The 12,878-nt window shown below is 40.4% G+C and overlaps 1 protein-coding gene across 1 annotated transcript in view; it reads right to left on the bottom strand.

Moving 5' to 3' along the window:
• Window positions 1–205: 205 nt before the first annotated feature.
• PPAT (phosphoribosyl pyrophosphate amidotransferase) overlaps window positions 206–12,878 on the bottom strand; it is a 46,450-nt gene continuing 33,777 nt past the window's right edge. The window contains exons 4-11 of the mRNA XM_081875843.1: window positions 10,960–11,072; window positions 10,487–10,632; window positions 9,042–9,114; window positions 6,759–6,910; window positions 4,971–5,098; window positions 4,192–4,413; window positions 3,653–3,773; window positions 206–3,285 (exon numbers count right to left, since the gene is read on the bottom strand). Of these exons, the coding sequence (XP_081731969.1) occupies window positions 3,110–3,285; window positions 3,653–3,773; window positions 4,192–4,413; window positions 4,971–5,098; window positions 6,759–6,910; window positions 9,042–9,114; window positions 10,487–10,632; window positions 10,960–11,072 (1,131 nt within the window). The 3' untranslated portion in view covers window positions 206–3,109. The remainder of the gene's footprint in view (window positions 3,286–3,652; window positions 3,774–4,191; window positions 4,414–4,970; window positions 5,099–6,758; window positions 6,911–9,041; window positions 9,115–10,486; window positions 10,633–10,959; window positions 11,073–12,878) is intronic.

The raw sequence follows: 12,878 nt of genomic DNA, 5'->3' as shown, positions 1-12,878 counted from the left end.
TACTTTTCAACCAAACAGAAGAAATCTGGCAAAGGCAGGGAAGAGGAAGAGACGATCCCTGAAACTATCATGGATTATTTAGGTTTAAAGCTAATATGTCATAACTTCAGGAGTACTGTTAACATTTACCGGTAAATCACAGCCCGGCCGTAGGTTTATTAGGGAAAATCATGGCAGCCTTGAGTAAACTTCAACTTCTCATCTGTAAAATGGGAACAACTAGCCTTTATTTTCTCAAGGGCAATAAGTGAGCAAGCAAGACCCTTAACCTTTAGGAATAGCCCTTTAATACAGTAGAGATATAACCTTACAAAGAAGGTGGCATACTTCTGTGATAGAACACGTGTTTCTGCAGGAAGAAAGGTGCTTGACTTAATCCCTGGCATTTTCCCTTTTAAAAAAGGGCTCAGTAGGAGGTAGTGTGAAAAGTCTCTTGGCTGATATGCTTGGATTCTACAAGATGGACAAATAAAGCCACCTGGTATAAAGTCATCTTCCTAACATAGGTACTTCAATCCTTTATATCTTCGCTCCATTTGTTTGGAACAATATTCGTAAAATATGCTGTTGCCCATTGGTTCTCTATTAACATGTTTGTGTGTTTGTTCTAGAAAAATAAATGCAGATTGCTGTCATGAGAAAGTAATATTAAACACCCTAAGTGACTTAGCCCTAGAACCAAATTGTCTTGAAACTGACCAGAGGGGAAGCAACCCTTGGTTGCATCGTAAGTGGAGTCCTGGACCTGGTGTGAGATGTGTCGTTACAGGAGTCAGTGGCCACAGTGCTGTCAAATTCAACATATATATAAGTGGACATTTGCCCAGCAGGTCTGGTACAGCCACATTTGACTTCAAAAGAGGAAACTTCTCAGAAATGCAGGCACTGATTTAAAAAAGGAAGTTGACAGGGAAAGTAAAGAGGGTCAAATCTGGTGGTGCAGTGCAAAAAAGTGAGCTCTTTTTACCGTTCTCCCATCGAGTAATTCAAAAACTGCATTCAAAAACTGGCAAAGAGGGGAGCTAATTTTTGTAATTCTGAAAGGTGAGGTGTAGGGTTTTTGCCATAAGGTAAGCCTCGGGGCTTTTTCACATCAGGAAGGGCAGGCAACCAGGAAAAGCAAAGTGCTGAAGAAAGGTTACTGGGTTGCCTGCCCTTCCAGATGTGAAAAAGCTTCCCTCTTTGCCAGTTTTTGAATGCAGTTTCTTTACTCATTACTCGATGGGAGAATGGTAAAAAGAAGTCGCTTTCAGCAGTCCCATGGAAGTCCTGGTTGCCATGGGCATGGTGTCAAAGTGAGACATATGAGACCCAAATGACCTGGGCACTCTGGGACACCCCAAGGTAATTTCAGAGGAGTCGATATCCGCATTAAGCCAGGCGTCCTATGACCTGTGACCTTTCTTGATTCAAGTGGAAGAGTGTTGTGGCATTTTATGAGTCTTTGTGTGCTGTGTATATAAGCTTTCTTCTAATGTGCCTCCTGGCAGCCTTTTCGAACTATCCGTTCTGCTGAGCAACTGGTTAGGAAGGCTGTTCTATTTGAATAAACCATGTCCCTGCAGGACGTTGAGACTGCTCTCAAAAAAGGGGGGGGGGGAAGAGGTCACTTTTTGGCACAGCACAGGCCACATTGCAACAGTATGCTAAGCTCAAAGCTCTGCATTCATGGCAATTCTTAAGCGTCTTGAAAAGTCAAGGCTTCATGTGTTAAGGCAAGGCTGCATGCACAGACTTCTGTGTGAATGTACAAAGGCTTCATGCTATATGAAGATTTCCAAACAGACATGCATGTTCACTCTGAGGAGCCATGGGCTAGGTGACACCAGGAGCAGGTCTGCACATGTGTCAATTCAATGCATGAGCAGTGATTTTTGAATTGGGTTAGAATTAGCTGCAATTCTAATTCAACTCAGATATCTAGGTCACCATTTTACAACCACCAAAGAATTATTTAGATTTCATTCACAAAAGCACAACATTTAAAAAAAAACACCCCACTGAACAAAGCAGTAATATATATACATTAAAGAGTTATATATATATAACACTACCATACATTAAAATACTCTACCAAAATAAGTCCACATGATAATTTTTCAATGTTTTGAGTCTTCTTTGAAGGCTTACATTCAGTAAAAACATTCACTCAGATTACAGTTAAGTATTCACAACGAAAACATAGTGAAGAAAATTAGCAAAATAAATCATAGCACTCAGGATGGTTATCAGCCTAATTTCCCCTGTCAAATCCCTTTGACACACAATGAAATCACAATAAGACAGTATATATATATTCAGGTTTGAATTCATTAAGGCTCAAGGTATTAGAGAATTTTGGTTTAGTACTTCCCTGAGTCTCCCAGTCTCAGCAACATATTGTATAAAAATAATATTCAGTCTCTTTGGAAGCAAGTTATTACACATGAATTTAGTTACATAAGCAAAAATACAGGCACTTACTTCATTCTTAAACAGAACTCAAACAGCTAGATAAAAATTTCTAGGGAAGCATGGAATTCAGAATTCTATGAATTCAGAATTTGTCATGTACAGTCATACCTCATGTTACGTTTGCTTCAGGTTGCGTGTTTTCAGGCTGCGATCCAGAAAGGGTTACTTCCGGGTTTCGCCGCGTGTGCAGACGCGCTCATGTTGCGAACGGGCCTCCGGAACGGATCCCGTTCACAACCAGAGGTACCACTGTATATAAAACCAAATTTCACATCCCTCCCCCCCGCCCGCCCGCCCTGGTTGAATCCTGTTCAAAAAATTGAAATGTCTTAATGGCTCGCAGTTTCTTTCAGAATGTCATTTGTAATAAACCAAGGCTGTGAATAAAAGCCTGAGAAGAGATCAAGTTTCTTGGCAGGATTAGGCCAGCTAAGGAATCAAGAAACTTTGCCACCCCAAGTTACAGCTCTAATGTTTATCATACTGCATAATTTTTGCATTTTATTTCAAGTTCTTGAACAGTCCTCACTATCCCAAATAAAGATTTAACTAAAATGAGTGGTTTGATAACTTCCTTGGTAGCAATTTACGGCACACCTTTGGGTGTGATCCATCTTGTCAGTTCCAACTTCAGTGGTAACTGTATTCTGGAAATTCACCATTCTAGCTCTACAGGGTATTTTCCAACAAGGCATGCTATGCAATGGCCAATTTTCCCCGCCCGAAACTTGTTGGATTTAAGGTTGTTTTCATTATCTTGTTTTGCCTTGATGCTTTCTTGCACAGATGATACCAATCCTTCAACCGAAAGATAAACAACACTGTCAGCTCCTAGGAGGAGAAAAAAGACAATAAATATTTTTTAAAAAATGCTGCACCATTGTACATACCCTAAAGATGAAGAAGGTGGTACTCAATAGTGAGGTCCTCTAGCGGATGGAAATCTGTCAGCAGAATAGGAAAGGAGGCAGTTTTTGGTGATCTTTCTGAAGCACCCTATACCCTCCCTAAATCTGCTCCAGAGGATCTTCCAATCCCTACTGCAGCTTTAAAAAGGGTGAGGCATAGCTGACAATTGTCTCTCTCCCTGTTTCACAGGTAGATTCGCTTCTGCCAGAGGGTAGTCACCACCCAAGCTGTTTAACACATGTTTCTATGTATGCCTTTATTGACAATGATAGAAAATATAATGTTTTACCTATGTAGTTGGCTAGGTCATGAAATTCGGGCTTATTGGCAATGAGTTCTTCTTTTGTTGGAATGTTTATTCCCATGTAACAAGGAAATCTTATTGGAGGCGAAGCTACACGAACGTGCACCTAGGGAGGAAGGGGTGGAATGCTATTATGATATTGACACTGTTTCAATTATGCCATGCATTTGTATTATTACCATTATTTATGTAATTTCTATACTGCCCTTCATCTGAAGATCACATGGTGATTAACAATATAAAAACACAAAATGCATATCTTAATAACCAACAAAAACAATACCCACTTCACCACCCACAATTCCAACAGGCAGCACCAGCAAAATTCAAAGTCACTACAAGGAGGAGTGAGGTCTGATTGGTTAGCAACAGAGCCAATAAATCTGGCTTTGCTCTTAGGAGAAGAGCAGAGTACTACCTGCACCTCAATCAAGACACTTGAGAGACTATTATAAAGCTGAAACTGTACCAGTCTTGTCCCTCAGTCAGGCCTTTCTCAAAAACCGACAGCAATACTTTCTTACCTCTTTAGCACCGGATTCCCTCAGTAGTTTAATTATGGGTGAAATGGTGTTGCCTCGTACAATAGAATCGTCAATAAGGACAACACGCTTCCCTCTGAAGTTGTCTGACAGGACTCCAAATTTTTTGGCCACTCCGAGCTGCCTTAGCCTCATGTTTGGCTGAATAAAAGTTCTTCCTACATATCTGTTTTTGCATAGTACTTCAATGTATGGTAGTCCACACTAGGAAAAAAGAGAGAATGTAAAAGTCAAAGTAGCATAGAAAGTGAAGTGGCTAAGATCAATTCTCCATCATCATTCCTTTTCTTTTCTACACACAAAAGAGTTGACTAAGTGGGAACAGTTCAGCTACAACAGCCAAAGAAACTTATACAATCTCTTGGAGAAAACGTGAACTTCACTGGTGTCTGGGGAATTTCTTTGGAAAATGGTAAAAAGCTAGTAATTCACACAGGGTTGGCGGTGAGGGGGTGCGGTAATATTTTTCTCTGACTGTTGAATTTTATTTGCATGTGTATTTATAGTCTATGTTAATGCTGTGTTGTTGTTTTTAAAAGTAATTCATTAGTTTGATGTATTTGTCTTTTTCCTGTAAGCTAGCTTGAACTGCACTCAGGAAGGCAAGATTTAAACTTTCAGTGCTACAAGATAAACATCTGCGTTAAAATGTTTGGTGTACAAGTTGGTATTATGTCAATTAAAATTTTTAATAAAAAAAAACGTATTCCTACAACAAAAATATGAGATTTCAGATTAAAGGGAAGAATCAGGCACATTACCTTTTGAGCATATCCAAGGGCTGCTGGTGTTGCAGATTCTGGGACTGTGCTAACCAAATCAGCTTCCACCGGGGCTTCAATCGCAAGCTGTTGGCCGCATCTCCTCCGCACAGAATAGACCATTTGACCTGTGGAGAATGAGAAAAAATTGAATTAGTTCTGTACAGTTTTGATTCCAGCATCTTCAACTGATTTTTTCCCTGCTGCCTTTAAAAATCCAAGGCAAGAGTAAACCCAGTGTCATGGACTGGTTGGATGGAGAGGAATGATAGGAGGAGCCAGCAGGGAAGAAGGCTCAGAGCCCAGGAAGGGGTAGTGGGGCGATAATGAGTGGTCAGAGGGAGAAGACTGGGAGGAAGTATCAGAAGCTGGAGAAGTAACAGGGCTTGGCGGAGGGGGAGTCTGTGGCAGAGGGAAAACCAGGATCAGAGGCAGAAGCTGAGGCAGAAGAGGAGGGAGGCCAAAAGACAGAGATGAGTCTGGCTAGTGAAGAGGCATGGGTCTCTCCCCCTCCTGCTGTGACAGGCTCCCCTCCCCCCGGTCTCCCAGAACCAGGAGAGGCACAAAGAGGGCAGAGGAGAAGCTGGCTTAATGCAGGCACAGTCTCAGATTGCTTGGGAAAAACCTTTGAGACTTTGGCAGCTGTGGGGAGGCAGCGACTTTCTTTCTCAACAACTGCTTCATGGAGGCCAGACCCGTTGCTGTGCTCAATAGGCCTGACACTCCTGCGCAGGTCCTGTTTTTGCTAATAGTTAACTCTGACTTAGGGACGCAGGTGGCGCTGTGGGTTAAACCACAGAGCCTAGGACTTGCCGATCAGAAGGTCGGCGGTTCAAATCCCCACGACGGAGTGAGCTCCCGTTGCTCGGTTCCTGCTCCTGCCAACCTAGCAGTTCGAAAGCACCTCAAAGTGCAAGTAGATAAATAGGTACCGCTCCGGCGGGAAGGTAAACGGCGTTTCCGTGTGCTGCTCTGGTTCACCAGAAGCAGCTTAGTCATGCTGGCCACATGACCCGGAGGCTGTACGCCGGCTCCCTCGGCCAGTAATGTGAGATGAGCGCCGCAACCCCAGAGTCAGTCATGACTGGACCTAATGGTCAGGGGTCCCTTTACCTTTACCCAAGGCCCACCTTGATTTACTGCTGGCTCACTGCTGTTACCCAATCTCTTCAGCATTTGCTCTGTTAACAAGGACTATTTCTTTCCTTTTACTGAAATGATTTTTTAAATAATACAAATAAAGCAACATTCAAATAAAAAGTAGGAAGATGTGTGTGACCATAGATATTGTAAAGGGTAATACACTCCACTCATTATGATGCTCTGCAATCTGACCAAATAGTTTACTCTGTTTTATCTTTTTAAAAAATGTATTGTGCAAATGGGCAACCAGGGCATTGGTCCAAAAAAATCATTTTCAACCCAGCTACCCACCCACAAAGTACCACAGTACAGCTTCTGGTACTACACTGAAAAAAACCTGTGTTATTACGAGTTGAGCTAGCAGAAAATCATGAAGATTATTTTGCTGTCCCTGTATAGAATCTGTAAGGAAAGCTCTCAGCTCTCCAAGTAACCCTACTCTGCTCCCTATAGATGCTGAAGACCTTACTGGATTTCACAATACAATTAAACATAGCCATAAAATCGATCTTCTGAGACTTTGCTAATGTACCCTGAATTGCTGAAAAAAATTGTCCAAAGCTTTTGTGGATCTTGATTCAAATACGTGGGTATAATTTTTATCAATCTAAAAGAACGACTGATAAACCAAATTTCATAGCTTGCCTTCAAAGATGCTGTCAGGCCTCGCAAAATACACATATTCAAAAATGCAGAATGCTGATGGATCTCCTGCAGGTCTTGGCACAACATCCAATGTCTGGACATCATATCTGGATATCTTCACAATCTCTCCAGGCATTACCTCACGGTAATATCTGGAAAATAAAGTTAGATATTGTAAATCTTCATAAAACCGATCTTTAAAAACATTGCAATTGTAAGAGCATTAGTTATTATAGACACTGTGCCTTTGAGTTGGAAAAGCCTGGAGGCATGTGCATTCCTTGGAGGCTAACAAAATCACAATAATATTGTGCGTTCAACAATTTCGCAGACATATTAAATAAGTTCAGAATGTGATCTAGAACTAAGATTTTGGGAAATCTCATTTGAAAAATTCAGTTTCCAGTCCTTTTGTAGCTGTGAAGATAATGTTTTCAAGCAGTACTACCTGAAATCTCAGTTGCAGGAAAATGACTGACACTGTCCATTTGAGCTTAATTGGGCTTACTCTGGAGTATATGTGCATAAGATTACACTTAATGAGATTTCTAGAGGTTAGAGGCAGGCCTTTAGTATCCTTCAGTATCTCCTTATTGACTAGGAAAACTAGAACAAATGTGATCAATCTGGAAAATGTATACAGAACACCAAAGTCAGCTTTGTTGGTGAAAATTTTTAATTTTAATTACCCCATATTGTAGAGATATGTAACTATAACTAACATTTACTGCGATTTAGAGAAATAAACCATCATAATACTCTAAATGTTGATCTCTCAGAGTAAAAAAAAATCCTGAGTTTCACAAAATAGTTTTGTTAACCAAGCAAAAGTTGAATATTAAAAGTTGACTAATACACGAGCAAACTGAAAGGCATTGGTTTGGGTCACATGCAGTGCCAAACCATTGTTTGATGTTGTTTGAATGCAGACAGTGTGATCCCTCCTCTCCCTTACTTTGTGTTGCAGCCAACCACTAACCTATGAGGGTTTTCTTGCTGCCGTCCAACCAGGTTTGCAGATCACAATGTGAAACTGATTTGGAAGATAAATGCAACCCACAGTTGGGTGTCTGGTTGTAAAGCTTGTTAAAAACCAGGAAATAACTAAATTCAGCTGACATGAGAGAGAAGGAGGGAGCTGGCGACAGCAAGGCTCAGTTATGCAACACGACTTATGTTTAGTGTCATATGTGAACTGACTGAAGGTGTCAAAATGTCTTTGGAAAATAGTGGCATTATTAAATCAGTTTTTATCTTCTTTCATAATCTATTTATAGCTGCCACCTTCATGCTTGCCTGATGGCAGACTTGTCAAGTATATTGTCAGTTCCTATTAGACTAATAGTTCATAATGGAATTAAACATGTCTGCCATTTTCTAAAATCTGGCAACAAACAGGTGCCTTAACAGGGAAATTCCAGGTACCCACAGGCTTCTTTTGTGAAATATTGGTTTCCCCCTTTTTCCTATTCCCACTGTTGTAATGTGTCACTTATTGTGTGTTATGTCATGGTGCCGTGCATTTTTCTGCATCCATTCCACCTGTAGGCTAGTGGAGGCAGAGAAAGATGCAACTTGAGAAGTCATTTTGGAAGTGTTGTTACTTATTATAAAGGATCAAGGGAAGAATTCAAGTCAGGAATGCAGTGTTTACCAGCAATCCCATGTTTCCTGTAATGTGCAGTTTCTTCCCAAATGGAAAAGATACCTAGCGAAATCTAAATGGCCTTTACCTTTTCTCACAAACTGCTGGTCATTATTCTGCATGTCATTAACAAAAGATTTTTTTTTGTCATTTTCTCTCCCCAAATTCTAAAGACACATTTTGTTGCTACCCTTAGAAGTCTGGGGAGCAAGAGAGAGATTGATTCCATGGCTCTCTGAACACAAAAATATGATGAGTGCTTTCTTTAATGCAACTTACTTATACAAAAGCATGAAAACAAAAAGTAAATAATTAACTGGCTAATAGTTGGTTGTCAAAGATCACTTGTCAGTGTTCTGTCTTCTAATTATGGATGGTGTACAATTCAGCTCCCTTCAAAGCAATGGGTCATTGACTTCAATGGAAGTTTAATTTTCAGACCAACAATATATTTTCTGCAAGTTGCTATAGTACAAAATAGTAGAAATAATTTGGTTTGACTTCATGTGTAAGGAAACACAGAATCACAGAACTGTAGAGTTGGAAGGGACAATTAGGGTCATCTAGTCCAACCCCTGACTCTGAGATTAAGAGTCTCATGCTCTACCAACTGAGCTATACGTAACAAAAGAACTTACTCTGCTCCGATAGATAAAAAGCTACACGATTCTGAAGAAACTACCCATCCTTCAGTTTCAGCATTGGTTTTCCCTGTAACAGAGTTTAAAACAGTAATAACAGCATTTAAAAAAAACGTTTTTTTGTCAAAGGAAAAGTAATAGAGAGTTGCAGAATAAAGTAACAACAGTAGAACAGTGTACCAACTTAACTCTGTTACTCTTAACTCTGTTACTCTTAACTCTGTTACTCTTTAAAAATCTGTTGCAAATGCTCATTACCTTTCTCAAATGACAACGGTCAAATAGAATACTGTGGATAATTTATCAATGTAGCATCTGAAAGTATTACTCCAGTGGTGACATTGCTTGTAAAACATCTTATCTGACTGATGGCCAACCACGAGTGATATGACCGTGAAACTCAAGTCATGCATTCAACAGTAATTCTGTTTGTTGTAAACTGTACTGGTGTTTGCTACAGCACATATATATATTGTGAAGGGCAGAAATGCAGCCATAAATAGGCAGTGGGCCTGTCTGTGAAAGCATGACACAACCATAGCTAATCAGCACATGTCAACTGTCTGTTTAGGAATTAATATTTCCTTCACATTTTTCATGGTTACTGCAAGATGCAACACAGGATGTAACCGCAGCAAACACAACTGCTATGTAAAGTGTGACATTGCTCCAACATAATAACACAAGTTAATGGCTGATCTAACTACCAAAAGATGTCCCAAAAATTCAGTCTAGACTGAGCTGCTTAGAATTAATCTTTACAGTGTTTCTGAAGATGTACCTATGAAACTAGACACACATTCTTGTTGTATTTATTGGTTGCCTATATGTTCCTAATATCTCAGGTGTTATGGATGAATAACATTATTACCCAGAATTTAATATTTTATTTCAGGTGTATACTATATAAACATTCATGATGCAATCACAAGCGAACTGAGCCAGAAACTTAAGCAGAAGAAATAAAATTATTTCCTCTATTCTACCATTTACCTTTTGAAATATGGCAACCCTAGTAATTTGATATAATAGCAACTTGTATTAGGCTTTTATCACTGTTACTTAAGACTGCATTCATTGTAACTAGAACCCTATTTTCTCCTGAGTTATGTATTTTTTCCACTTTGTGTTTCCTCTTTTCATGTAGGATTGCTGTTCTTCCACTAAGTCCAATGTTTATCTATGTAGTTGAACATTAAAAGCATAAAGAGTACAAGTGGTAAGTGTTTCAAAATGAACAGTGATGCAGTTAACTCAAAGCATAGCTCACATATAACATATCAAATATGATGATAGTGATATATTTATTTATACCCCACCTTTTCCCCTAACAGGAACTCAGTGAAGCTTAGAGATTTAAACAACCACCATCACCACCCCAACAATTACCCCAGCCACTCTGGGTGGCTCCCAACAAATTAAAACACAATATGAAGTCTTACCTTTTCCACTAATATCACCTACTGGAACAAGGCGGCCAATACAGAGTGGACGGTTCCCATAGGGATCACGAACAGCATAGATAATATCTTTATGCATCATCAGAAGCGAGTATGAAGTGGGTGTTTCATTCATCAGATTTTTTATCCTGGAACATGAGAGCTCTTTTAATATACAGTGGTACCTCGGGTTACAAACACCTCGGGTTACAAACACTTTGGGTTACAGACTCCGCTAACCCGGAAGTAGTACCTCTGGTTAATTACTTTGCCCCAGGATGAGAACAGAAATTGCGCGCTGGCGGTGCGGCGGCAGCGGGAGGCCCCATTAGCTAAAGTGGTACCTCAGGTTAAGAACCGTTTCAGGTTAAGAATGGACCTCCGGAACGAATTAAGTTCGTAACCAGTGATACCACTGTACTCCTTTGCTTAGTGCTGCTTATTTCACTTATTTCCCTTCAAACCAATTGCTTTACCTTGCTACCCAATCTGGGGTGTCGTCATTCTCCAAAGGGGGTGTGAATGCCAGCAGCTGAGTGATCAATTCACTGTCAGAACTGGTAGACAGTCCCACTCCATGGCGCATTAGCTATTAAACAAAGGACAAAATGCAGCATTAATCAACTATATGCAACTCTCATCTGTAGAAGAAACACGCATGAGTACATGCATAACTATACCAATGGTCTAGAAAACAGAAGTGACGCAGGCCAATTTCTGCTCTCTAAAATCAAAAGAAGTGGTATCCAAAGGGGAAGGGCACAAAGAAGACATCTACACCACACATTTGAACTGGTTAAACTGTTATTCCTTCTTCTGAGGTAATACTAGGAATAGTAGTTCTGGGAAAGAAAATTTCAGAGAGGGAGAACCACACACCTGACAACAGGATTCTTTTGAGCACTACGATTTTTTTGCAGGAAGTTGTCATTACTTAAAAGTTCGAGCCTAATAGAGCAATCCTATACATTCAGAGGAGGAATCATGGAGGAAGGAGCTGTTTGCACCTTTGGCAAGGGAAGGAAGATTGAGCTACTAAATTAAGTGTAGGGATCAGCTCTTCAGTGAGATGGGTACTTTAACTAAATTTGGGGTATAATATAGATAAGAGAAAGAGGTGATGGGCGGTAGGTGTACATTTATTTTTGCATGTCACTTTGGTATTCCAGCTTCCTCTTCGTATTTCCAGGATTTAAACTGTGAATGCTGTGAAGAACCCTTGGAATATAAAATGGTATAAAATCATAACCCTGTTTCATTCCGTATTCAGTAGTGAAAAATAAGCCAGTCCTTGGGTCAGGGGAGCATATTCAACCAGTGCTTTTCAAGCTGCACTGGCTCCCGGTAGAGTACAGGGTCAGATTTAAGGTGATGCTTTTGACCTTTAAAGCCCTTCACAGCCTAGGAACCTCGTACCTACGGGACCGCCTCTCCTGGTATACCCCACGGAGAGCCTCAAGGTCCGTAAATAGCAACACCCTAGTGGTCCCGGGCCCTAAGGAAGTTAGATTGGCTTCAACCAGAGCCAGGGCCTTTTCAACTCTGGCTCCGGTCTGGTGGAATGCTCTGCCTCATGAGACCAGGGCCCTGCAGGATCTGATTTCTTTCCGCAGGGCCTGTAAGACAGAGTTGTTCCGCCTGGCCTTTGGCTTGGAGCCAATTTGATTCCCTCCCTCTCTTTCTTTTTTCTTTTCCTTCTCCTCCTGCGATGAGGCTACATTTTAATATTTTAATGTTTCAATGTTTTAATGCTGTATTTTAATTTTGTTTTTAAGTTGTAATCATTCAACTTGTTTTTATTATTGCTTGTAAGCCGCTCTGAGCCCGGCCTTGGCTGGGGAGGGCGGGGTATAAATAAAAATTATTATTATTATTATTATTATTATTATTATTATTATTCCTTCGTAATCATGAGCAAGTCGTGGAAGGGGGGAAAGTACCTCTCAAAACACTGCTGTAAACTATTATGCTTATATACCACAAATTGTGCATATGGTAGTGGATGAACTACAAGAGGATAAGAAATCAACTGAGGTGCAAATAAAAGACAACTAAGGATCTGGTACATTGCAGAAGGGGAAGGATGGGTGTTCAAAATTAGCAATGTGGCTTTGTGGCACTTGCCCTGGGATCTGTGGATGATCTCAATATCACGAAAACAGTTGTTCACATTTATGCTTATCATACTAATGATTTTGACTATTTTCCTACTGTCAAATATAACAAAGACCTGGTTATGTGCCACTTATAAATGCAAATTTACTATTATGTTCTGCTTCTTCATGCTTAGAATCCTGAATCCTGGGCCAGCCTCCTCCAACCTGGTGCCCTCCAGATGTTGTGGGACTACATGTGCCATCTTCAGGGCTGCCCAAGAGCTTTTGGTGCCCCCCCA

Source organism: Podarcis erhardii (genome assembly GCF_964252035.2).
Source record: "Podarcis erhardii genome assembly, chromosome: 9".
Classification (NCBI taxonomy): Eukaryota; Metazoa; Chordata; class Lepidosauria; order Squamata; family Lacertidae; genus Podarcis; species Podarcis erhardii.
This window is presented reverse-complemented; position numbering and strand designations above follow the sequence as displayed.